Source organism: Symphalangus syndactylus, chromosome 17 (assembly GCF_028878055.3).
Source record: "Symphalangus syndactylus isolate Jambi chromosome 17, NHGRI_mSymSyn1-v2.1_pri, whole genome shotgun sequence".
In the NCBI taxonomy this organism is placed as follows: Eukaryota; Metazoa; Chordata; class Mammalia; order Primates; family Hylobatidae; genus Symphalangus; species Symphalangus syndactylus.
Window position 1 is genome coordinate 35,392,816 of NC_072439.2, and position 23,688 is coordinate 35,416,503.

The 23,688-nt window shown below is 52.9% G+C and overlaps 2 protein-coding genes and 1 long non-coding RNA gene across 3 annotated transcripts; 1 reads left to right on the top strand and 2 right to left on the bottom strand.

Moving 5' to 3' along the window:
* Positions 1 to 18: 18 nt before the first annotated feature.
* Positions 19 to 4,575, bottom strand: HOXC11 (homeobox C11). Its single transcript, XM_055250268.2, has 2 exons — positions 3,763 to 4,575; positions 19 to 2,506 (listed from the first exon to the last, which is right to left on the bottom strand). The coding sequence occupies exons 1-2, from the start codon at positions 4,442 to 4,444 to the stop codon at positions 2,274 to 2,276; spliced, it is 915 nt and encodes a 304-aa protein (XP_055106243.1). The 5' UTR covers positions 4,445 to 4,575; the 3' UTR covers positions 19 to 2,273.
* Positions 4,576 to 11,586: 7,011 nt separating this feature from the next.
* On the top strand, positions 11,587 to 15,074 carry LOC129465994 (uncharacterized). Its single transcript, XR_008652058.2, has 3 exons — positions 11,587 to 11,703; positions 13,572 to 13,762; positions 14,802 to 15,074. It is a non-coding gene; the product is annotated as an uncharacterized lncRNA (long non-coding RNA).
* A 3,685-nt stretch (positions 15,075 to 18,759) lies between these two features.
* Positions 18,760 to 22,804, bottom strand: HOXC12 (homeobox C12). The gene is made up of 2 exons (XM_055247446.2): positions 22,174 to 22,804; positions 18,760 to 21,382 (listed from the first exon to the last, which is right to left on the bottom strand). The coding sequence occupies exons 1-2, from the start codon at positions 22,775 to 22,777 to the stop codon at positions 21,144 to 21,146; spliced, it is 843 nt and encodes a 280-aa protein (XP_055103421.1). The 5' UTR covers positions 22,778 to 22,804; the 3' UTR covers positions 18,760 to 21,143.
* Positions 22,805 to 23,688: the final 884 nt, after the last annotated feature.

Genomic DNA, 23,688 nt, shown 5'->3' on the forward strand with positions numbered 1-23,688 from the left:
CCACAGAGACACAAGCTCTAGATGTGTATGTGGTCAGGTTTACTCCATACAACAGACAAAAGCATACAAATAATATTCCTTCTTATGTGCACCCATAGGAACATTGAGTTAAATGAAAAGTTTGTGTGTGGGCACATGAGGGAATTGTGGGCTGCATATACACCCTAATTTGCAAATCTTGTCTCACGACCCGACCTATGTTTACAAATTAGAAATTTAGATACCTAAGCTGCAGGGATTCCTACCATCAAAAATGACAGAACCTAGATTTGATAGTCATGATGCTTTCCCTTTCATCCAACAGAATTGTATTGACAAAAACATTTTCTTTGAATTATACAAAGACAGAAAGAGGAGGGAAAGATGAGATAAGTGGTCCTGAACCTCTGTCCCCAAATAACGAATTTGAAACAGAGACCAACGAAGTGCCTTCACTGAAAGGACTGCAAAGGCCATGATTATCTTTATACAGAAGAAACATGCAGCAAATATAGATGGGTATGGTGACTGTCCCCGCAGGTCATCTCCATCCCCAGTGCCAACTCTACAAAACAAACCTCTGGGGCTTTCTACTGTGGGACACCCAATGTATAAACATCAGGGTGGCCCCAGTATAGGCGTCTTGTTTTGTCTGGAAGAGCCTGGCCATTTGTGCCAGAGGGAAAGCAGCCAGGCCCCACCTTCCCACCCCCAGGAGCTGTGAAGAGGAGAGGGAGGGGGCTGGTTTCTCCTTCTGTCCCCTCCTTCCTTAAAAACAGTGTATAAAAATTCCAATACAGATTTCTCATAGAGAAAAAAAGCCCTACCCTCCACACTACACATTTAACTGCGACAGACGGAGACATCTGGCAGAAGGGCGGTGGAGCCAAAAAAATTCCTATAAATTTAAATTCGATGATGGTTACAATTAACTCCACAACAAACGTGTACTTAAACAGAAAGCCGTTGCTGGGCGTTTGGACACAGCTCGAGCTGCACGTGAGAAAGGAGAGCTTCAGAGTAGCTATGGAATGTCCTCAGCTTGAGAATGTGAGAAAACTACGGCCACACTCTTGGCCCTGCCAGCGGAGAGGAGCTCCAGGCCGGCCAGCACCGGCCTGTCTCACCTCCGCCTGCCTGTCCTCACCCGCTGGGCTCTGCCCGCCTGCCTCCTCCTCCTCCGCCGCCGCCATGGGAGCATGGAGGATTTTAAGAGGAGAGGGGTTAATAAAAGGGTCAAATAAAATCATAATATTGAACAGAATGAAATTTATCTTTATTTGCCACCAAAAAAATTTCACAGCAATCCCTCTGGGAAGGGAGCAGGGTGGGGAGTGCACATGTACACACGCACTCACGCATAGGAGGAGAGATGGGTGATTTGAATCTCACTGAGGGCGTCCCCCCCTTCCCCTCCAGGTGGAAAGAAACGCTTGGGAAATTTATTTACAAAAATCCAGGCCTCAGCACCGGGGAGGTGCCCAATCCCATCTCCCTACTTCCTCCACCATCCCAATCTTCAATTTTATTAAAAAAAAAAACAACAACAAAAAAAGAGGTAACGACTGCATAGACTATAGCTATAAATCCATGAAGTGGGGCACTGCTTGGAAAAAGGTTTGGAAACCTCAATGCACCGATTAAGAAATTTCAAAGGAAGGTTCTACACATTCAGGGGGAGAACAAGTAGGCTCGGGCGGGGCCTTGGCGAAGACGGAGGTAGGACACGGACTTTGCACACCTAACACCAGGTTGAAGGTACAGAAATTTCACAGCAAGGCAGGATCACATTTAGCTGCCCCCTAAAGTAGTGGGGCAAGGTGGGGCAGGGTAGAGGGGGGAGCCCGAGAAGTTTCCGCTGGCAGACATGCTGTCTTAGCGGATCTTTTCACTTGGGCAAGGGAAGGCTTTTAGTTCGAGGATTGTTCGGCTCAGGCGCTCACTACTGTCGCCCCTCCCCCACCCAATCCGAGCAGCAAGACATTGTCGCCGAGGTGTATTTTCTTTTAAATGAAAGTCTTGGCCTCGGCGCCAACGGTGTTCACTCGCCGTGCATCAGACTCTTCCCTTCACCCCCTTTCCAGGCCCGGTCCCTGTCCCACAGCGAGAGTCAGATCGAGGGTCCAGGAGGTTCCGGAATGGAGTGCCGGCCACGGCGGTGGGGGCCAGCCCTGGCCACAGTCCAGTTTTCCACCGGCGGAAAGAAGACGAGTTAGAAAATAAAAAATAAAAAATAAAAATAAAATAAAATAATTTTCCCCTCCCCCCGCCCCCAAAAGAGCCCGGTCTGCAGGTTACAGCAGCGGATTTCCCGAGAAATACTGCAGCCGGTCTCTGCTCAGTTTTTTTTCTTTCATCCTTCTGTTCTGAAACCAAATTTTCACTTGTCGGTCCGTCAGGTTCAGCATCCGGGACAGCTGCAGCCGCTTCTCTTTGTTGATATACACGTTGAAGAAAAACTCTCGCTCCAGTTCCCGGATCTGGAATTTCGAATAAGGGCAGCGCTTCTTGCGGGTGCGGGGGGCGTCTGGAGGGAGGGGAGGGGGCAAGTGCGAGGAGAGGGGGGAGAGAGACACGTGAGACCCGGGCGACCCCAGCCCGCTGAGTGCTCAGCGGCCCTTCTCCTAGCCCACCGCGGGCAGCCCTCCCGCCAGGCGGCTGGCTCTCCTGCAGCCGCAGCGCCCGGGCAAGCCTCGACCCCCTGCCAGGTCTAGCGGGTCCCCACCCCCTGCCACTGCGAGACCCCATCCCCAGTCCTCAGGCGAGAGCCGCGGCTGACAGGGTCTGGGACAGAAGGAAAGCCCTCCGGGGACACGTGCGTCCCCTCGGGCCCCTGTCTGCTCCCCCTCCGCCCTCGGGCCCTTCCTGCGCCGCCCTCCTAGTGGTTCGGAAAGCCCACCCCCTCCCCCAGAAATCTGGGGGGAAAGCTGAGAACAGGCGCGAAGCAGTGAGATCTGGCAAGAGCAGTCGGGAGGCGGGGAGGAAGCCGGCCAGCAGGCACTGAGACACCAGAGAGCCGCTTCCGGGGCCCTGGCGCCCCGGGACGCCCGCGGGGCCTCGCCTTCCACACCGCAGTTCTAGGCCAGCACGGAGGCCGCGGACCCAGGAGAAACGCCCAGACCCCCGCCTGGAACGCAATGGAGTCCTGCGCCGCCTCGCCCCATTCCCCTGTCGCCGCTGACCCCAGAGTTGCTTGGGTTTCTGCTCGAGGACCCGCGAACACATAGTTTGAACATTTTCAAAACTAGTTTTAAAAACGATCATAGCGGCCCTGGCTTGTCTCTCCCTGTCTCAGGTTCTGCTCCATTGCTCCTCTCCCCCACCTCTCCCCCTCTCTGGATCTCTCCCTGTCTTTCCCTCGCCCTCCCCTTTCTCCCCCTCCACCCCTCCCCTCCTCCCCACTCCTCAGCAGCCCGGCTCCCCATCCTTCCTTAAATGCTCCTCTAAGTTCACGATCAAAGTTAATATCGCCCGCAATGGTGGCGCTTTTAAAAATTTCACAGACCGAGGGAGATAACGGGGGAGGGGGGTTCACCCGGCTTTTCCAAAGAGCCCTTTTCCCTCCCTCCCCACCCCTTCTCCATCGTAAAAAGTCGAGTCGTTGGGAGAGAGGGCTTTGTAGGTTATAATAAAATCCTTTGAATGCTTATAAAACTCCACATAAAATCGGACTGACCCAAAACACGAGGCCGTCCCCGCTCCCCTTGCCTCCCCCCTTCTCTCGCCCTCCCTCTCTCACTCCCTCCCTCGCTGCCCTCCCGTTCCCCGGCCGCTGCTACCTACTGGGGGCGGCTCCTTTGGCCGGCTCCTTGGCCGCGGAGTGGGCTGAACCGGACGAGCTGGGATTTGTGTTCTCCTCCTCAGCCTCCGCCTCGGCACCCGCCTCAGCCCGGGACGCCAGTCCCGAGGCCGGGGGCGCCTCGGGCTCCCCCTTGGCCTCACCCTTGCCGGAGCAGGGGGGCTCGGCGGGCGCGTCGCCGCCACCGCAGTAGGCGTTGTCGAAGAAACGGTCGAAGGCTTGAGGCAGGACGCTGTTCTTGTTGACTGAGGAGTAGAAGCCGGCGGGGGCTGCGTGCGGGGCGCTGGGGTGGTGGTGGCCGCCGTAGGAGCCTTCGTTTTTCATGAGGATCTCGGTGACGGTGGAAGGAGGCAGGCACTCCCGGTGCATAAGCTCGTCGGCCGCCGCATAGCAGGAGGAGTAGCTGTTCCGATGGTGCCACTTGCCGGATGGCTCCAGGCCGTAGGAGACCTCCCGGACCGGGGGCACTTGGGCCGAGTAGGGGTAGGAGATCTGACGAGAGGGGGCCTGGGGCAGGAAGGATGAGACCGTGGAGAACTCGGGCATGTAGTAAGTGCAACTGGGCAGATAGAGGTTGGAGGCGCAGCTCCCTCGCTCGCCGAAATCTGCGCCCCTGTCCTTGCGCGACGGCGAGCAGAAGTTGCCCAGGTTGACCGAGTTAAACATCGTTCTCCTCTCCTGCCGGCTCCGGATGGAGGTTTTGGACCCGGTCTAGCGAGGGGGGAAAATTTGGGAAGGCGAGATGACGCGTTATCCGTCTTAGTCTCTCTCTCTCTGAGCACGTGATCCAAAGTAGATATTGTCATATATCAGTTCGGAGCACTTCGCAGACGTAGGAGGGGTTCTCTCTTAGGTAAGATCGGGGACGTTCAGGCGATTGGTTTGCAAACACCGCAGAAACATTATGAAAATCAATTGCAGATTTGTATTCGTTTTTCTCTCGTCACTCCCCTTCTCTCCATACCACAGCACGAGCAAAGGAGGAGAGAGAGGGTTGGGGTGGGGTGGGCGGTGGGATGGGCGAGGGTGGTGGCTGGGAGGGGGTAATTGTATTTTTTTCTAGTTGCTGCTCTTTTTTCCCCCAGGATTGGGGGAAGGAGGAGGGCTCTCACTTATGGGGGTCTTGCCTCCTCTCTGTGATCAGCACCAGGAGGGTGGGAGTGAGGACTTCTTTCCCCACTGCCTGATTTCCCCAGAGAAGTGAATCCTTTCCCTTAAATCTCAGGGACTCTTACCCTTCCAACCCGCAGAGACACCGCCTGTTCACAAGAGTTTGAAGAAGTCCACTCTTTTCCTGGCCAGAGCTGGGTGTCAAAACTACCTTTCTGGAGTCCTTAGAGAGACTCCCGGAAGAGTATCTGAAGTTTCCCAAAGGTGAGGCAGCCCAGCTGCAAGCCAGTGTCCCAACTTTGTCTGGCTTGCTGTGCTGCCGCTGGCTAGGGAGTCAGATTAGTCATAAACGAGTGGTGAGCAGTGCGCCAGCCGCCCAGCCGGTGCCTGGCGAAGTCTGGGAAAAACCTTCTCTAATGTTGTGTTAAATATTTAGTATGAGAGAGTGGCCTTGGGTGAATATTTCATGCCTGCCTTTATTGTCAATCAATGTGAAGAAAGCTACATCCACTGTGGATTTTCAAATCCCAAACCCCAAAGAAAAGGATTGGAACGAGAGCCATGTATCTTCTACGTCAGGGCCCTTTGGCTTAGTGGCTCAGCCTCAGCTAGTGGGTTGAAAAGAAGCCTAGTGTAGGGGTCCAGGAAGAATGTGGTGGGGGGGACTAGGTTTGGGGTTCTTATTCTTGGATGATTTTGGGGACTGTAAGGTGGGTGGTGGGGCCAGGTATGGGTCTCCAGAAGAGACTAGCCAGACAGTGGAAAGGAGCGGTGGATGCTGTGGCATCAGGGGAGGCCCAGCGGCCACTCCCTAGTCAAAGCCCGCAGCCTCTGTCCCTGGGGCTGTGACCAGATCTTAGTGCCTCCTTCCTATCTCTCAGCCCTGTCCTGCCCTCCTACATGTCTGTCAGCCTCCTGGATAGCCGTAGCCCAAGAAGTAGGCTCAGTCATTCCGCATCCCCAACCCCTTGCCTTCCATCCCTCTGAGCACCGCAGGACACATCTGCGCATCTGAAAATCACTTTATTGAAAGGTTCTGGACTGGGTCCAAGGGGACAAAAGCAACCGGCATGAGCTGAAAGCAACCTTGGATCCAAAGAGGAGCTGCCAGGGCACAATTTGTTTGGGAAGGAGGGGAAGAACCAAAGCCCCCAAGGGCTCAGCCCAATGCACACTCAGGGGAAAACAAAAAATAGCCCAAACTCTCTTTACACCCATAACCCTCAGTTAAAATTAGTTTCCACTTAAAGAAATTAGACTGGATTTGTCTTGACGAAACATGATGAAGTGCTGCGGCTCCCAAACCAGATAAGGAGGACACAAAAAATTGTAGCTTGTCTCCGTATGTAACCCCTAAAATCCATTCCTCCTCAATGCTCCTGCCTCCTCAAACTTGCTCAGCATTTAGAGTGACACCTGAGTGGAGTCTGCCTCCACCATGGGTCCCATTCTCAGGGTGGTTCTGGAATACTCAGGGATAGGTCTCAGGTGCCCTCCTACCCACTCAATGCCGGGCGCTATTCCTTTAGTTCTGGTCAGATCTTAAACTGAAGCAAAGAAGAACTAGATTGGGGCTTTTCTGAAGTGTGAGACTTCTGTTGGTTAAGGGGCCACGAAAAGAAAAATCTGCTGTGTTTCCTTTTTCCTCTAGCCCTTTTTATAGGGTGAGCTGGGGCCAGCATTTTTAATTATAGTGGTGGGGAACTATGGACTATGGCTTTTAATGGGGTTCACACTGACCTCATTAAACTCGAGTTTATTGAAGGCAAAATGCTGCCCAGTGATAGGAACAAGCAAGAGGGAAGTGAGAGGTACCCCTATCCTTGCAGAGGTGTGGATGAGGGCTCAAGTCTCAGATTCCGCTTTCTCCACTTCCACCCAAGGCTCTGCTTCCTTCCCCCTCCTGACCCTCCAGGGTGATGTGAGGCCCAATCCCTCAAGGCAGACTCAGCATAGCTAGGGCTGAGATGGGGGTAGGGGCTGCTTCCTGTGAGGAGACAGCTGCTGGACTGAGCACTTGAATTTGACCACCAAAGTTTATTCCCGGGGCCACCATAAAAGTGAGCCAGGCAGCAACAAGGAGCTGCTGGCAGCCCTATTTCCTTGAAACAAAAAAGAAATGCAAGAAAGAATGTCAAAGAGTTGATGTCTAGGAAACGCTGGGGTCTCCCAACAGAGACTTCTGGAAAGTAATATTCCTCCCCTTAAAAGTAAGGCATGAAATTTAAAATGTTCTCTAGTGTTGATATGGCTTAGTTTTTCAACAAATCAAAAAACCTCTAGCAACTGTCAGTTGCTGCTAGGGTCAAGGAAAGAAGGCACTGGCCACTGAGGTCAGCTAGACATTTACTAGCAAAAATGCCCATGGTCTGGAGTAGGCTCCCTGCCCAGCCCTGGGTCCAGGCTACCTGGATGCTTCAGCTGAGATGCTTGCCCTAGGCTGCACCCTCTCAGCCTGTGGATTCTGGCCACAGCATCAATACCTCCCTATACAGGACCCATCCCTGGCCCCCAATCTCTTCCTTGTCAAGCCCGCTCCAGGTGGCTTATTTGTATCTTATGTGGTGGGTGCCTGTGGCCCCTCCATCTGCTTTGAGTCCTGGCCTTCACCCGAAATTCTCTGCAGCAGGGCCATCCGGCCCTCCCCACTGGCTCCTGGTGTCCTCAGTCAGCGCCATCAGCCAGCCTGGCCGCTAGCAGGCGGCTGCGGTCTGGGCAAGTGTCCCGGTGGCCGGACCAAAGTTAAGGCAGACTCCAGCACCCTTCCCTCCCACACACGGACAACAGGGGCAGCTTCAGAAGGGAACAGTGTCTCCTAAATTCTACCCGGGGCGGCTGCCAGAGCAAACTCCCGCACACAGCATTGGGGCCTCCTGTTAGCTTGTCTACCTCCTCCTCTGCTCTGGGTTCTAGAGAGCAGATCGTGGTAGGGAAAGGAGCCCATCCCACAGACCACGAACTGCGGAGGAAAATGCTGAAAGGAGAAATGGGGCCCACATGTGCTCCAGTGGGCTTGGATTGTAAATTCAGCCTGTGTGGAGTCAATAAAAAGATAAGCGGAGAGAGTCCCACACATGGACACTCTCATTTGTTCACAGGCTGGGCCAGCAAGGAGACTTCATTAGAAATTGGCTTTCACCTTCCTGCCTATATTTCTCTCCCTTACAGTAATATCACTGCCTGCAATAATCCCTTTAGTATGCTTTGGGATTTTCAGGTCAGTGGTTTATCTTGCACCTGGGACACCCCAGCCCCAGCCAGGGAACAAGAAGCGGGTGGGACTGCTAGTTCCTGGCTTCCACCTCTTCTCAGACTTGGCCATTGCCCCAAGCCTGAGTCCCCAAGTCAAGCCACCTAAGCTGGTGGACCCTGCTCAGAGGTTCCTGGGACCTATGGAGGAGGTAGTGGGGAGGGAGAAGGACAGCTCCTTTGCCCCCACAGGCCCCACCTTCCTCTGTGGAGAGATTGTCCCAGGAGGCTAGCAACCCGACCCTATTTCTTCCCATAAAAGCCCTATTTTACGAGCCAGTTTCACTGGCCCCCTCACCAAATGCTCAAAATGAAGGAAATGTCTTAAAAGCAGGCTGGAAATGGAGCCACTGCTATTGGGCTTTAGCTTCCTAAGCCAGTTGCAGTGGCACAGAAAATACCTTTTCTGGGCGGGATTGCCCTCTTGGGCCACCCAGATCTCCCGCCTCACCGCAGAGCAGACGCGGGTTGGCCGGAGCCCTGATTCTCTGGCTTTAGCTCCTACATTAAGGCTCGGACCTAGTTCTCCTGATCAAAGTGAGCTCGCGGCATTTTTATGAGATCAACTTCAGTGACTCTTTATTAGCGATCAGATGCCTGGGTCGAAAATGCAAAAGGGAACAAACAGCTAATCAATCCAAAAGGAAAAAGAAAAGAGAGGGGTAGGAAGGCATGGGGTGAAAAAATTCAGGTGACACAAAGCAAAAAGATTCCAGTCACCAAAAACAAAAACAAAAAAAGATCTTTTGCCCCCAGCAAGAATCATTTGTTTGGGATCTGTTCCAGCCTCCAGGCCCTGCCTTCTGCCTGCACATTCTGCCCTGATTTCCGGAACCTGGAAGCCTAGGCAGGTAGTGGGGAACTCTGACTCTCCTGTGCTCTGAAGCTTGATCTGAAAGCTTCCACAGTGAGGACTGCTCCGTGGGGTGAGTGTGGTGGCCTATGCCTCCTTGCCCCCGCAGGGAAGGTGCCTTCTGCTCAGGATTTACAAGTCTCCCCCATTTTGCTGCTTTGCTTTCTGCAGGCTCAGTGGTTTTCTCCTCACTACAGTCAGAAGTTGAGTTACAGGAAGATTCGCCAGAGATTTATCGCCTGGCCCCAAACTTGGAGAGCCTCGTTGTCATAAACAGCCGTCTATTGTCTAGACTTTTATCTCCGGGTATGGATCGTGCATTAGCGAGGCTCAGGAGACATCGGGCTGGCTCTGTGGGGTGTTTGTGCAGCCGGTGCCTGCCCCCAGGCCCCAGGGGTTTCTTTGGGTCATTTTATGAGAGTGCACACATTTGTGTATGCTCTTGGAGCTGGGCAGGTACGAGTGGAGGCCCAAGTTAGGGAAATCTCTTTTTCTCTATGTTGGGGAACATTCCGGTGCGTGTACTTGTGTGTTGGGTGAGAATTTGTCATGGTATGCTTTGTTTCTGGGGCATTTTAAGTGTTCCTGCCTGGGCTTTTTCAGGTTTTATTAACTTGCATCCGCTTGGCCTGTTTACGTCCCTTCCAAGCAGATCATCTGGTGTTTTTCAATATTGGAGTGCATTGTGTGTATTTGGCTTCTCTCAGGAAATGGTTTTGGGTGATATCTTCCCAGGCTTACTCCCTCAGATACCCCCACCCACCCTGAATCACACCTCAGCCTCTGCCTTCTCCAGGTTGTCTGGCCCTGCCCCACTCTCTGCAAGTCCCTAAATCTCCAAAGTGCCTGCCAATTTTATGTCACAGACATGAAGCGCATTTTTGCAGGGTGAGGTCTGGCTATCTCTATCTTTCCCACACTAGGGGGAAGCGTCCAGCTCATAAACCACCTCACTAACTGGAGCTCCCCTTCCCAGACTGAGGGGACATAAGAAAGGGCCTCCCCAGTCCATTTCAACTGTTCAAAATACTATCCACGGAACTCTAGATACTGCCAAAGAGAGCCTGCTGTTCCCTCCCTGGGGCTTCCCGGCTACCCCTCCAGCCCCTTGAGCCCAGGCATTTTGTAACATAAGTGGCACTTTGCCCAGATTAAACGTCTATGGCAGAGACACTTATCACCTTAGATCTTGGGGTCAGAGCTGCTTTGAAAGCCAGGATCATTTAACATCACCAGAAATAATCAAATCCTCTCCCTTTGTTTCTTATGATGAAAACACAGGGTAAGAGAGCACCAGGGACTGAGGCCTGGGAGCTCCACAGACCAACACCCCTGCTCCTGGCGGCTCCCACCCGGGACTTAGACCCTCAGGTCCCTAATATCCCGGAGGTGCTCTCAATCAGAAAGGTAAAGTGGGGGGTGGGGGCAGATCCCAGAGGCCATTTTTCCAGTTAAGGAGGGTGGAGGTGACAACAATTAGAGGCTTTTGGAGCATCAGATTGAACCAGAATTCCTCATCATTGTTTTCTGTGCATCCTTCCCTTCCCTTGCCATTAGAATTTCAATTTAAAAAGCAATGATTAGGCCTTAAAATGGCTCCATGAGCCCAGAGGAGGCGAAAACGAGCTGTGAGGTCCAGGAAAAAGGTAAGTCCTCCGCAGATATCCCCACACAAATTAATTTTCTCTCCTTCTTTCTCTCTGTTCATCCCCAGCGCTACCCTGGAGGAAAAGGATCAAGGATCTCAGTTCGGGATCCTTCCTTCCTGAGCCTTCGAGCTGAGCCTGCCCACTGCCCACCGCCAAAGGCCGCCGCGGCGGATCCGGGTCTCTTTTGGTCTTGCCGGCCGGCTGCGGCGGCGCCGCCTTACGCTCCCGGTCTCCCTGTCTCCCTCCATTCTTGCCTCACCCCTCCCCTAGACCAACAAATATCCAATATATTTATTTCTCCGCACCCCAGGCCTCCGCGCAGCCAGCTCAGCCCTCGGGGATCGCTGCCCCCGCAATGAGTCCTTACGCGCTTTGCTTCCAGTCCCACCGACTGCAGCCTCTTTCTTTGCTAGCTGCCGGGTGAAACGCTTCTGTCGCACTTTCCTGCTTCTTCCCCCTTCTTTCCGCCTCTGGATCTGAGAAAGAAATAAAACCAAGTCTCCTACCGCACCAGCCCTCCCCACCCCTACTGCCTCACTTCTCCTTACCGAGTGTACCGCCTTGTTTTCTGAAGGAAACCGTAACATTCAGACATTTAAGCTGTAAATGAACTTTTCTTTATGACGTTTAATTTTCTCTCCAATTCTTAGGTCCTGCTCCGCTTCGCAGTGGAATGGAACGGATTTAGAAGCCTGCAGTAGGGGAGTGGGGAGTGGAGAGAGGGAGCCCAGAGTTACAGACAGCGGCGAGAGATACGGAAGACCGGGAGATAGAGAAAAAGAGAGGCGGGGGGAGGGAGGGGGAGGAAGGAGGGAGGGAAGGGTCCCCAGCTGGCGGGGAGCGGAGCCAGAGAGAGAAAAAGAGAGAAAAGTTTCCCGCAGTCTTCATTAGCTGATTTCCCTCTCCGCCGCTTTCCCCGGCCGGCTCACCCCCGGTAAAGGAAGGAGGGGCGTCTTTATTTTTTTAAGGCCCCAAAGAGTCCGATGTTTACAAGACCAGAAATGCCATGGCCGCGTCCTGGCAGAGAAAAGGCCGAAATGGAGGACCGGCGCCTTCCTTATAAGGTACGATGCTAACTTGACCTTCACTTTGTCATGGCGCCCCCGCCCACCCAGACTGCTGCAGGCGGCCGGGCGAGGGAGAGCAACCGCCGACCCTTGCTTCTGCCTCCCTCCCGCCTCTTTTTATCTTTCAATCTTTCTCTCTTGTCTTTCTTATTTTCATTTCCCTCCTTCTATCTTTTTCTTCCTCTTTTTCTGTCTTTTCCTTCCTCTTTTTCTGTCTTTTCCTTTTAATTTCCTTCCTTCCTTCTTTTTCTCCTGCTGTTCTTCCTACCCCCTTTCTTTCACTCATTCTTTTTACCCTTGCCGGCTGGTTTCACAGCTTCCCTGAGTTCTCTCTTGCCTTGTTCTCAGGCACTTCCTTGATCTCTTTCTCTCTCTTCCCAGCCTTCTGGTCCCTTCTGGTCTCAAATCCCGGAAACAACAACAGCAAAAATATTTTCAGTCCTTCCTGCATCCCTACTCTGAACTGGCCTTCACAGCCCCAGCCTGGCTTTTGCCCCACCCAGGTGTTCCTGGGGGAGAGGGGGAAGGCCAATTTAGGATTAAAAGAGGCTTCACTTTGAGACCAGTGCCCACTTGGTGATGACAATGAAATTGGTTTGGATAAGACCCTGTCTTCCTCGCATTGGCCCCACTTGCAAAGTCTCTGTGATCCTAGTGGCCTTGGACTGAGAGCAAAGCCTCAGGCTGTGGGGGCATGGGGAAAGCAGACCCTACAGCTCCTGAAACTATGGGGAGGGGAGCAGAGTTCAAGTACCAAATTGTGGTTCACCCTTCTTTGGCTTTCAGCCCCTAAAATCTTAGAGCTTTCCCTTAAGACATCTGAGGAGGAGATTTAGAGAACTAGGGATTTATAGAGATTAACGCATATGTAAAAATAGGATAGAGAAAGACTATAAGGGCCTCTCCGCCTTGTCTATTGCTGCCTCCCAGGCTCCAGCAGAGCCTCTGACATTAACTCTAATCATATCTTGTGTGGCTATAAAATAATATTATTGACACCCCTGTAATTATCTATTATCCCCTTACTTGTAATGACTACAATACTAGAGGAGGCAGGTCTATGCTGACAAAGTAAAGCCAAGCAAATATCCTGGAAAACGAAACCAGATCAGGGGCATTCATACTCGATCTCTTGTGCGTTCTTGAGTATGTTCCAAAATCTATAAGCTCCTGCCTAGGGCCTCCTGGATTTAGGAGTAGCCATTTTGTAGGGCTTAGGGTGATGTTGGGAGACCCTACTATCTCCTTTTCCTCTACATCCCATACACCCCTGGCCCCTCCTCCTCTGCACAGACATCAGAGAGGGTCAGACAATAAAAGAGAAATGCTTTCTCTCTCTCCCACTACAATTATCCGAATAATTGCATGAATTCTTCCTGAAATACCACTGTGTAGTCAGGGTCAGGATTTCAGCAGGAAGTGCAGGGGACAGAATTCCAAATGGGGCAAGCGGAGAGAGTCCTGCATTCTTACATTCCCAGACTTTATAGTTCTGTCTAGTGTTACATTGTTTCTTCAGGCAAAGATCTTTGTTCCCCTTCAGTCATATTTCTCCCTTCCCCCTCCCTTTCTTTCTCTTTCCCTTCCCCCTTTTTTGAGTCCCTTTAAAGGAGACTCAGATCATCTTCTGCTCTTAATAGATGACTATAAAAGTAAAATTAACTCCCCCCTGCCCTTTAATATCAATAACTCTCCATTAAGTATGCACATTGGCAAGAATAAACAGAATTAAGTGCTGCAACCCAAACCAGCAATTACACCCAAGGTTTTTTTTTTAAATTTTATTTTCATTGGGTCTGGCTTATCTGGGGGTGTTCACTCTGGCAAGAGATAACCAGGGGGCATTTGTATTTTTTTTTTATAAGCTCGTTGGGGCCTGAGCCAGCACCGACCTGGTAGAAAAAGCAACCACGAAACTAGAGAGAGAGCCAGAGGAGGGAAGAGAGCACCAGACGAAGGTGAAAGCGAACCACGCAGAGAAATGCAGGCAAGGGAGCAAGGCGGCAGTTCCCGGAACAAACGTGGCAGAGGGCAAGACAGGCACTCACAGACAGAGGTTTATGTATTTTTATTTTTCTTAAATCTGATTTGGTGTTCCATGAGGAAAAGGGAAAATCTGGGGAACGGGAGTACAGAGAGAATAATCCGGGTCTAGATCGCGACATGAACGCCCAGCAGGAGAGAACTCTGGAAAAACCTGAGCCGGGTGCTGTCCCCACCAGCCACTGGCCCACACCGGGCCCACCAAGCCCACCCCCTCCCCCGCGACCACCCGAGCTTCCTTGCTCTTCTTATCATCTCCATCTTTATGACGAGGCTTGTTAACAAGACCAGAGAGCTGGCCACGCACATCTATCTCAGCCGCCCCCGCTCAGCTGAGCAGGGGCCGGGCCGGCGGGGGGACTGGGAAGCACTAATTAATTGATTCCTTTGGACTGTAAAATATGGCGGCGTCTACACGGAACCCACGGACTCATAAACAATATCTCTGTTGGGCGTGAGTGCACTGTCTCTCAAATAATTTTTCCATAGGCATATGTCAGAGGGTTCTGGATTTTTAGTTGCTAAGGAAAGACCCAAATGGGACTAATTTTAGGAGGCCCAGAGTTCAGTGTCAGAAAATGCTTCCCCAAAGGGGTTGGGAGTGTGTTTTGTTGGAAAAAAGCTTGGGTTATAGGAAAGCCTTTCCCTGCTACTTGTGTAGACCCAGCCCAATTTAAGAATTACAAGGAAGCGAAGGGGTTGTGTAGGCCGGAAGCCTCTCTGTCCCGGCTGGATGCAGGGGACTTGAGCTGCTCCGGGATTTGAGAGGAACATAGAAGCAGAGGTCCAGCCTTTGCTTCATGCTGATTCCTAGACTTAAGATTCAAAAACAAATTTTTAAAAGTGAAACCAGCCCTAGCCTTTGGAAGCTCTTGAAGGCTCAGCACCCACCCAGGAATCCACCTGCCTGTTACACGCCTCTCCAAGCCACAGTGGCACCGCTTTTCTAACTGGCAGCACAGAGCAACTCTATAATATGCTTATATTAGATCTAGAAGAATGCATCTTGAGACACATGGGTAACCTAATTATATAATGCTTATTCCATACAGGAGTGATTATGCAGTGGGACCCTGCTGCAAACGGGACTTTGCACTCTAAATATAGACCCCAGCTTGGGACAAAAGTTGCAGTAGAAACATAGACATAGGAGAACACTTAAATAAGTGATGCATGTAGACATAGAAGGGGTATTTAAAAGACAGAAATAATAGAAGTACAGAAGAACAGAAAAAAGACTCAGCAGATGGAGATTACCATTCCCAATGCCTGAACTTCCTCCTGCTATTAAGATTGCTAGAGAATTGTGTCTTAAACAGTTCATGAACCCAGAAGAATGCAATTTCAATGTATTTAGTACACACACAGTATGTATATAAACACAACTCACAGAATATATTTTCCATACATTGGGTAGGTATGCACTTTGTGTATATATAACAATGTATTTTCCATGCAGTTTTAAAATGTAGATATATTAATATCTGGATGCATTTTCTATGCACTGGTTTTATATGCCTTATGTAGTATATACTCACATGTAGCTAAATAGACTCAGGACTGCACATTCCTTGTGCAGGATGTGTGTGTGTGGTGGTTTTATGCATAAATAAAGTTTTACATGTGGTGAATATACGTGCCGTATGTAATCTTTCCCCAGTAGGTTGCTTTCACATATAGTAGATAAAAGTGCCTCTGTGTGTATAGTTTATAAAGAAATATATTTTCTATGCCAACAATGTACCCATAATAGAGATATCTGTGCATTTTAGACTGTGTTTCAATTTATTGGCAGCACTATGACCAGGTGTGTGCTTTATGGAACATCTTTTCCATGCTCTGCATGTGGACTATGCACCTTTTACAGAGAGCTTCCCAAGCAAGGGCTGCTGGGGGGTTCCATCCTCACAGACCTGTCTTTGAAGGAAGCTCTCCACTCTGGGCCAGGTAAACTGACAAAGTGAAGACTTGCCTCCTAAGCGGCTCTGGCTGGAAGAAGAGAAATCACCTGCTGGCAACCCCACTTCCTCCAGCCTGGTTTAGATTGGCTAAAGGTCCAGCTGTGTTTGGTCCTGTCGAGGCCCAGTTTCTTGGCTCCTATGCCAGGCTCTAGCGAGCGGCACAGGTCTTAGGAGCCTCCAGGGCAGAGCCTCTAGCGATGAGAAGCCGGGCAGGAGGGCGGGCAGCCGCTGTGGGGACACCGAGTGCCCGGCAGAGGGAAGGAGCTTATGATAAAGGTCTAATCCACGCAGCCCGGCCAGTGCCTCAGACTCCTCCGGCTGCTCTTGGAGGTCTCTCACACTCACAGGGCGTCCCCCCAGGCCTAGGGTGCTCAGGGACGAGCGACTGGACAGATCCGGGTCTCGGCGAGGCCGCCTCCACAGCTCCGGCCAGCAGGGGTCATCTCGTCCTTCGCGGGGGCACAGCAGCCCTCCGGAGGAGACCAGAGCTGCTGGCGCTGTCGGGCGCGGGAGCTGCTCAGGTCAGCCGGGGCTGTGGGCGCGCCGGGTTTCCTCACCCTGAACCCTGGAGAGGACCGCAACCGGGACCACGACGGTCGGGGAATTGGACCAAGGTCTCACAGCCTTCGCCACAGGGCCGGGATGCTGAGCACTCCAGGCGCGAGTCAGGGAGTGTCCCAGGCGCCCGCGTCGTCCACCAGTGCCCGGCGCGTCTTTGTCTCGGGGCCTCGGCTAGAGTGGCAACCGCGAGCACCGCGCAGGGCTGCAGCGCGGAGCGGAGGGCGAAGCTGGGGAGTCCCGCAGCGGCGGACGCGGGCCACTGCCTCTCCGCGGAAAACCGGCAGGGCCGTCTCGACCGAGGCACACTCAGAAGGGCGGCCGCTCGGACCAAAGGCTGAGCATAGGCGCGCTGTGGGATCGGGGCCCGCCTTCCACCTCCCGCTGAATTACACCGGAACGTTCCGCGCCTCCAGGTGCCATGCAGAGAGGATTGGTGGCTCCCGAGTGCGTTTCTCGCGCGGCCTGGGGCCGAAAAACCGCTTCTGCTTTCCTGGATATAGCAGGGAGGGTGGGCAGGGGCTCCGGCCTGGCCGGAACCCCAAGTCCCCGGAGTTTGCTTTGTTCGTGGACCGGGGCCAGCGGTCCCTGCTCAGCTCTGGGTCTCAGCTATCGATCGCGCCGGATTTCCGGCTACATTAGCATCCACAGAACCCAGACGGCCAGACCCATCACCTGCCGGCTCCATAGCGGCTTAGTGGCTTTAAATACTCAGTTTCGTCTGTGCACGTCAGAGTAGAGCAGAATAACTGCAACAATAACCAGGTCCAAATACAGAACTCACTCGGGCGCCGTAAGTTTATACACGCACAACAGCAGAATTATTGTCTACCTAAATTATTTGGATATTTATTCCCTTTTCTTGCTCCTCAAAACCCGGCGAGAGACACGGAGTGCTTTGTCTTAAAGTTAGTGGAATACATTGTAATTTGGGGGCTTAAACTGGACAAATATTTGCAATAGAGAGGAAATCCTCACCCAGATGGAGAGCTCAGCTGCGACCTAAGTATTGGGATCGCGGTTCCAACCGTGACCTCCTCTTTGGCCGGGAGACCCAACGATTTGTTTTCCAGTCATAGAGAGGAGGCAACATCCTTCTCTGGCAACATCCCCAGTGTTTGCGTTGAGTCTCTGGACCTGCAGAGACACCACCCAACTAGATGCCTTCTCTCTCAAATTGGGAGTATCTCTGGGAATAAATTAAAGGCCAGTTATTTGCGGCCTTCCTAAATCCTCCTTTGTCTTTTGCCAGAGATGTCCCTATTGTTGATCTTTCCTGTCTAGACACGTCATAAGAGTCAGATATTCTTTTGCCTGGATTTCCTGGGATTCTGACTCCTCCTACCCTCCTCTATTCAGACCCAGGCTCAAAAACCAGGCCCCTCCCCCAGCTCATGGCTGCCCAAGCTGCCGGTCTTCGGTCGATGCTTCACTCTGTGGGGCATTTATATGAGCACCCTAAGGCTTTGGGTCTCCTTCCTGTCCATACTCCTCAGCTTCGCAAAGCAACTGGGGATTAGGGGTAAAAAAGAGAATGGTATTTGATCTAAATTCGCTAGTTTCTCTAATTATAGGAATAAAGAAAGGGAAGGAAAGAGAGAAAGATTTCAGAGCAGGAGGTGTGGCTCAGAGGCTGGACTTGGTGGGGGCCCCTAGGATTCTGGTACAGGCTCAGGAGCGTGGAAGAGGAATTTGGAGGAGACTCCTTTGATAAGAGCTTTACAGTTAGAAAAGGTAACTGGAGAGAGGGGAGGGAAGAGGCAAAAGGGTAAGAAAGAGAGAGGGCATTTCTTACCGAAGGAAGGGGTAGGTGGAGGTGCAGAGGGTTCATGGGCACATCTGGACTCTACCACTGTCCTGGGCCTGGGCTTACCTCTGGCATGGCCTAGAGGGAGTCTCTGGCTTCAAAAGGCGGAGCCTATTTTGCCAGTTCCAAGGAGTCTTTAGCCCCCTCTCAACATCTTGCAATACACAAGCGTCATCTCAGAGTGAAGCCACAGGATTAAGACCACACGATTGAAGCTCTAGGCCCAACAACCCTGCTCCATCTCAGCCCCTGGATTATGAATTACTCTTACTGCCCCAGTATCCAGCTCAGATCACCAGTGCCCCTATCCCGGCTTCTATTTGTCAAGTTCCTGAAGCACAGACCTCCTTTTCTGAAGCTGGTTTCAACCTCCTTTAGGCTGTCCACATTATTTTTATGGCCCCATGACCTCTCACAGCTCCCTCTCCTGCCCCAAGTCTACCACCCCCCAATTTTCTCTCTGCTATAATTGCTTGGGACTAGAGATGGTAGCTCATAAACAGATCTTGGTTGCTTATATATTTTTGTTGCCCCTGCATCCACTCTTCCTTTATTATTATTATACATTTATTATTTTTATTATTCACCTGAGCTGGAGAATATAAAGTGAAGAACAGCTAGGAGGCTGGGACTCCCATTATTTTGGGGTAGAACTTTTGTTTTCAAAAAATCACATAATCATAATTCATGTTTAATTATTATTATCAATATTAATATGATGAAGCAACTCTGTACAAGGACTATATAAAGGGAAAACGTGCTAAAGACAGATGTTTGAATAAGAGAATTACACTACAGACAGCTGGGGAGGCAGCTAGGGGAAGGGCAACTATCCACGGGGACTACACTAGGTACCAGCGACAGACACAGAGAACAACACACAGATTGACAGAGAAGCTCACAGAAGTCAAGTTTAAAGCAAATGGAAAGAGAATATTGGATATCTTCGTCCCCTCACCCCTTTTAGAGTGTTCTGGTCTCTCTTCATTATTAGATTGGGAATCAGGTTAGTTTGGAGTGGTAGAGCTCAAATCCAGCACCCTAGAGCCCAGAGGTCACAGGAAGGGCTGCATAAAGGGGGTACAGTGGGTGACCAGGCAAGGTGGGGAGTGCTTCATGCCCAGGGGAAGCCCACAGGAGACTGCAGACAGCTGGAATGGTGGTAATTTGGGGGAACTTGCACACGGGTGAAACAAGTATGTGTGGATGGGGAACTGCCAGGTGTCAGATACCCAGTGGGGGATGGAGGCATGTGATTGTATCTCCACTCTTCTGGGCCATGTGGGGATTATGAGGCTGCCTGCTTGCAAGTGCACTAGGGAGAGTGGGGTGGGCCCAGTGCTGTGCTGGGCTCAGCTGTGTCTGTGTGTGTTTGCCTTTGCGTCTGCCTGTACAGAAGCTGTGTGCTGGTGGGAGAGTAAAAAGCTCTGTGGATTGCCCTTGCAGAGTTTGTTAGGGTTGACTCTCCCCATATGGGAAACACTCCAAGCCAGCAGGCCAGTTTCACACTGTCCAGGCTGCGGTTAACTCCCATCAGTGCCCTGCTTCTCACCCCTCTTGCTCCTGGAAAGGGCCAGACAGCAGATGGGAGCCTGGGGGACTCTTGGGGAGAAGGATAAAAATGAAGTGCAGAAAGGTTGATGGTTCTCTCACTGCTCCTCTATTCCAAGCCAGCCCAGCATCTACTGGGCTGGGGCTGGGGTCTGAAGGAGTCTGGATGAAAGGCCTTCCCACTCAGAGAAGCCATTCTCAGACCTCCAATGGGTTCTAGGGCTGTGCCCCTCCCTCTGCTCTGGTCCATGTGCTAGGCTGTGGAGGTTTGCAGGCCAGAAGGCGGAGGCAGCCCTTCTGAAGACAAAGGGCAATGTTGGGGGGCGGGTGGGGAAGAGAGAAGGGAGCTGGGTGAGGGGCTGCAGCGCCCCCCTCCTTCATTGTCACCAGCCTGGGAAACTGGAACTAAGTGGGGCCTCAATGGCTGGCAGCCCCTTTAAGGGTGAATTCTCCTCCCGCCTCATAAATTACGGCTGGTCCAGCCTCTGGCCGGCCGGCCGTGACCATGAACGCCAGCGGGGAAGGGAGAATCAGAGGCCTCGGCTGTGGCTGCCAGAAATTCTCCCGGCCAATCAGTGTGGTTCTCAGTAGCCCCATCTACAGCCTCTTGCACTTTCTGTCTGGAGAGCCAGCTGGGGACCTCTGGGGTGGCTAATGAACCTGAGGCTGTGTCCGCTGGGATCTCAGGTCCCTGCTTGCTGCATCAGGCCCACAGCCGCCGCAGGCGACGGAGGAGTGGATGGCAGCACACCTGTGAACAGACATTCGACCGGTGCGGGCAGGGGGCTCGGGAGAGGGCTGGGGATCAGGATACTGTTCTGGTCCTAGAGGGAACACGAGGCTGATAGTCCTTGTCCACAGCCTGGCCAGCCAAATGCCCAAGCTTCTGCCCACTGGGTGTCCTGGGGGACCCAGACCCAAGCAGACTCTGGTTCTTGCTGATCATTTTCTCACAAACCACATTTCCTCCTTGGTTCCCCACTTCCTCCAGCCCTACCAGAGCCACCTGACCCCCTCAGCTCTCTCCGCTGACCCTCCACCCTCCTCTCTCCTCCCAGCCTCTTCTAACCCCAGGAACTGTGAGGTTGAGGTGCCTTGGTTCCACTGGCCCTGCTCTCTGCTCCTGCCAGCAAAGAGAATTAAGACCACGGAAGGGAAATAGAGGAAGGGGACATCTGGGCCGCTGCTTCTCCAGATCCTCAGCGGAGGTGCAGCGCCCCAGTCCCGTCTCAAATAAACCAGCCCGCAGCACCTCAGCCTTCCTGTCCCTGCCAACCGCGGGCAGCTGCCGGCTTCCGCTCTCCCTGGCTAGGTTTCTTCCCTTCTTTCTGGGACCTGGCAGGGTGTTTTGTGTGTGTATGGGAGGGAACCACGAACAAAACAGACAAGAGGATGTCCAGGGAGGGCCTGCCAGAGACGCCTGGCGTTCTAAGCGGGGACTGTGTTCTAGGCGGCGCCCTCTTTTGCTCTCTGCCAGGGACAGGCTCAGTCTGGGGCTGGCGCCCGTGTCCTGCCCCTTAAAAGAAGGAGAGAGCTTGCTCCCTCAACAGAAGTCTTTTCTTTTTCATTCTCCGGTTTTGAAACCAGATCTTGACCTGCTGATCACTAAGATTCAAGCGGTCTGAGAGTTCCCTCCGGCGCTGGCGTGTGATGAACTCGTTGACCAGAAACTCGCCCTCCAGCTCTGCCAATTGCAGCTTCGAATAGGGCTTGCGCTTCTTCCGAGAGCGGCTGTGGATCGGGTACCAGGGCGCGCCTGGGTGGAGATAAATGGCAGTGGTTGGCCAAAGGATCTAACGGTGACCAGTCCAGTGCCCTTGGCCCTTCCCCAGACCCTTTCACCTTGGCCTCACGGCTGGACTCCAGGCTCTTTCTCTCCCTTCTCCTTGCAGCCAGTCGTCTGAATCTCCTTTTCTACCCAGACCCCCATCCCCACCAACTCCCCCACCTTCTTTACTCTTTTTTTCCTTTCATTCTTTGCTCTTACCTCCTCAACCCTACCTCCTGGGGCAGTATTCATGACCCTTCTAAGTCCCTGTCCCCTCCTTTCTCCCCAAACCTCTCCCCAATTTTCTTCTTCCCTATTTCCTGGTCCCTTCCTCTCACATCCTTCAGGACTGGATTCCCGATCAGTTAGAACAGACATGGGCGAATGGCAGAGTAAACGCATCCACTGGCGTTTCTTTTGAAATGGAAGTAATGGTGTCTGTGGGAAGGTGGAGGGAGAGGCGCCTGGGAGAACTAGGGCCGGGCTTTCTGTCCCCCCCACCTCCTCACCCTCAGGCCTGGGGAGTCCCCGTCAGGATCCCCCAACTCCAGAATCCCTGCTGCCTCCAGCCGCAGGCGGACGAAAAAGGAACACTCTCCAGTTCTTTTATGGGGATATTCACATGTTTATAGGCTCCCCCCACCCGCACTTCATTTTAAAAATAAGCTCTTCCTGGCCACACATTCTGTCACCCTGGGCGTCCCTAGCTCAGTCCTGTTCTGCCCGCCCTGGTAAGATGTCGGGTTTGAATCCGCCGCGTGAGTGGCCGGGGTCCTTACCGCTGGCCGAGAGCCCGCTGCCGGGGTTCAACGGCGATACCAAGCTGCCGGGGTCGCCTGCGCCGGCGCCCTTGTTGCCCTCGTTGAGCAGGGACGAACTGGAGTCGGATTCCAGCGACTGGCAGGAGGGCGGGTCGTGCGGAGGTCCTGCGCCGCCGTCGCCACCGCCGCCGCCCGCCGCGTAGTCGTACTTGAAGCCGAGCGCAGGCGGCCCCGACGGCTCCAGCGGGAGCAGCGCTGCCCCAGGCCCGGCTCCCGGGTCGCGCCCGCGCTCCTCACGCTTCAGGCCCCCGCCGCCACCCTCGGCGCACGGCTCGCGGTAGTAACCCTTGCTGTCCTCCACGCGCGCCAGCTCGCACGTGCGGCCGAAGGGAGGGTTGAGAGACACTGGGCTGCCGAGGTAGGGCTGCGGGTAGCCATTGCACGGCTCCGCCGACGGCCAGGGCAGGGAGCACACGTTGTCGCGGCGTGGGTAGGACAGCGAAGGCAGCCCAGGAAGCTGCGCCCCGGACGCGCGGAAGTTGGGGAAGTAGAAGGTGTCTCCCGTGTGGATGTTTACCAGCGGCCCCACAAACCCGGGATTCAGGAGATTATGCTCGCCCATTTCCGCGGGGCCCGACCGGCAGCTTCTACTTTATTGCTATCTGACATTAAACATAGTTAAACCTGCACCGGCCACCCATTGGCCGCCCCACTCACGTGGGCACCGCCGCCAGGGGGAGGGGTGGGGACAACCGATCCCCCCCACCATCCCGCACCAATTCCAACTTCCCCCTTCTTCAATCCTGGGGGTGAGTGGGGGAACAAAGGGCGGGGGCAGGTTTATTTGCTGAATTCTGATTTTTTAAAAAAATGTATATAACCTAACGCAGAGAGTAAAGCAATTGCCCAACACGGGGCAAGAGGGAAAAAAACACACACCAAAAAATGCCCTCATATATACACCCCTATAACCTGCACCCCCCCATGTATTATCTTATCGCCAACAGCTGGCCAAGCACAGCCCGTCCCTCTTTAATTAGCTTCTTTATTAACTAAAACCGTTGGAATTTACAATATCTCCCCCAATAAATGACTATTAGATATTGTGTCATATAAAGTTTACTGGCTGTTTAAGGAGACGGATAAGCCCTTTGGCTCGGGGTTTATTTACAATGGAGGCGAAGTGGGGATAAGGACAGGTTTCCCTGCCGTTATCTCTCCCCGCCCCAGCTGCTGCTGCACGCTTCTTTATCAGCTCTTTATCCTCAGAAATTTAGAGACACATTTGAAGTCCTCTTCCCCAGTACTCAAGGATAATTGATAATGCCGGGTTTTCCGCTGGAGCCAGGAGCCACCCAGCCTCACACCTCCACTCATAGCTAGAGGAAAGATGCGGAAGGGAGGTAGAGAATGCAGCAAAAGGAGGTGCCTAGCTCCGCATGGACCTGCCTGCCTGCTCCTGAAAATCTGGGGGCTCGAACTACTCTTCCGTTGTCATTTCCGGGGGACTGAGGAGCTTCTGGGGGCCTCCTG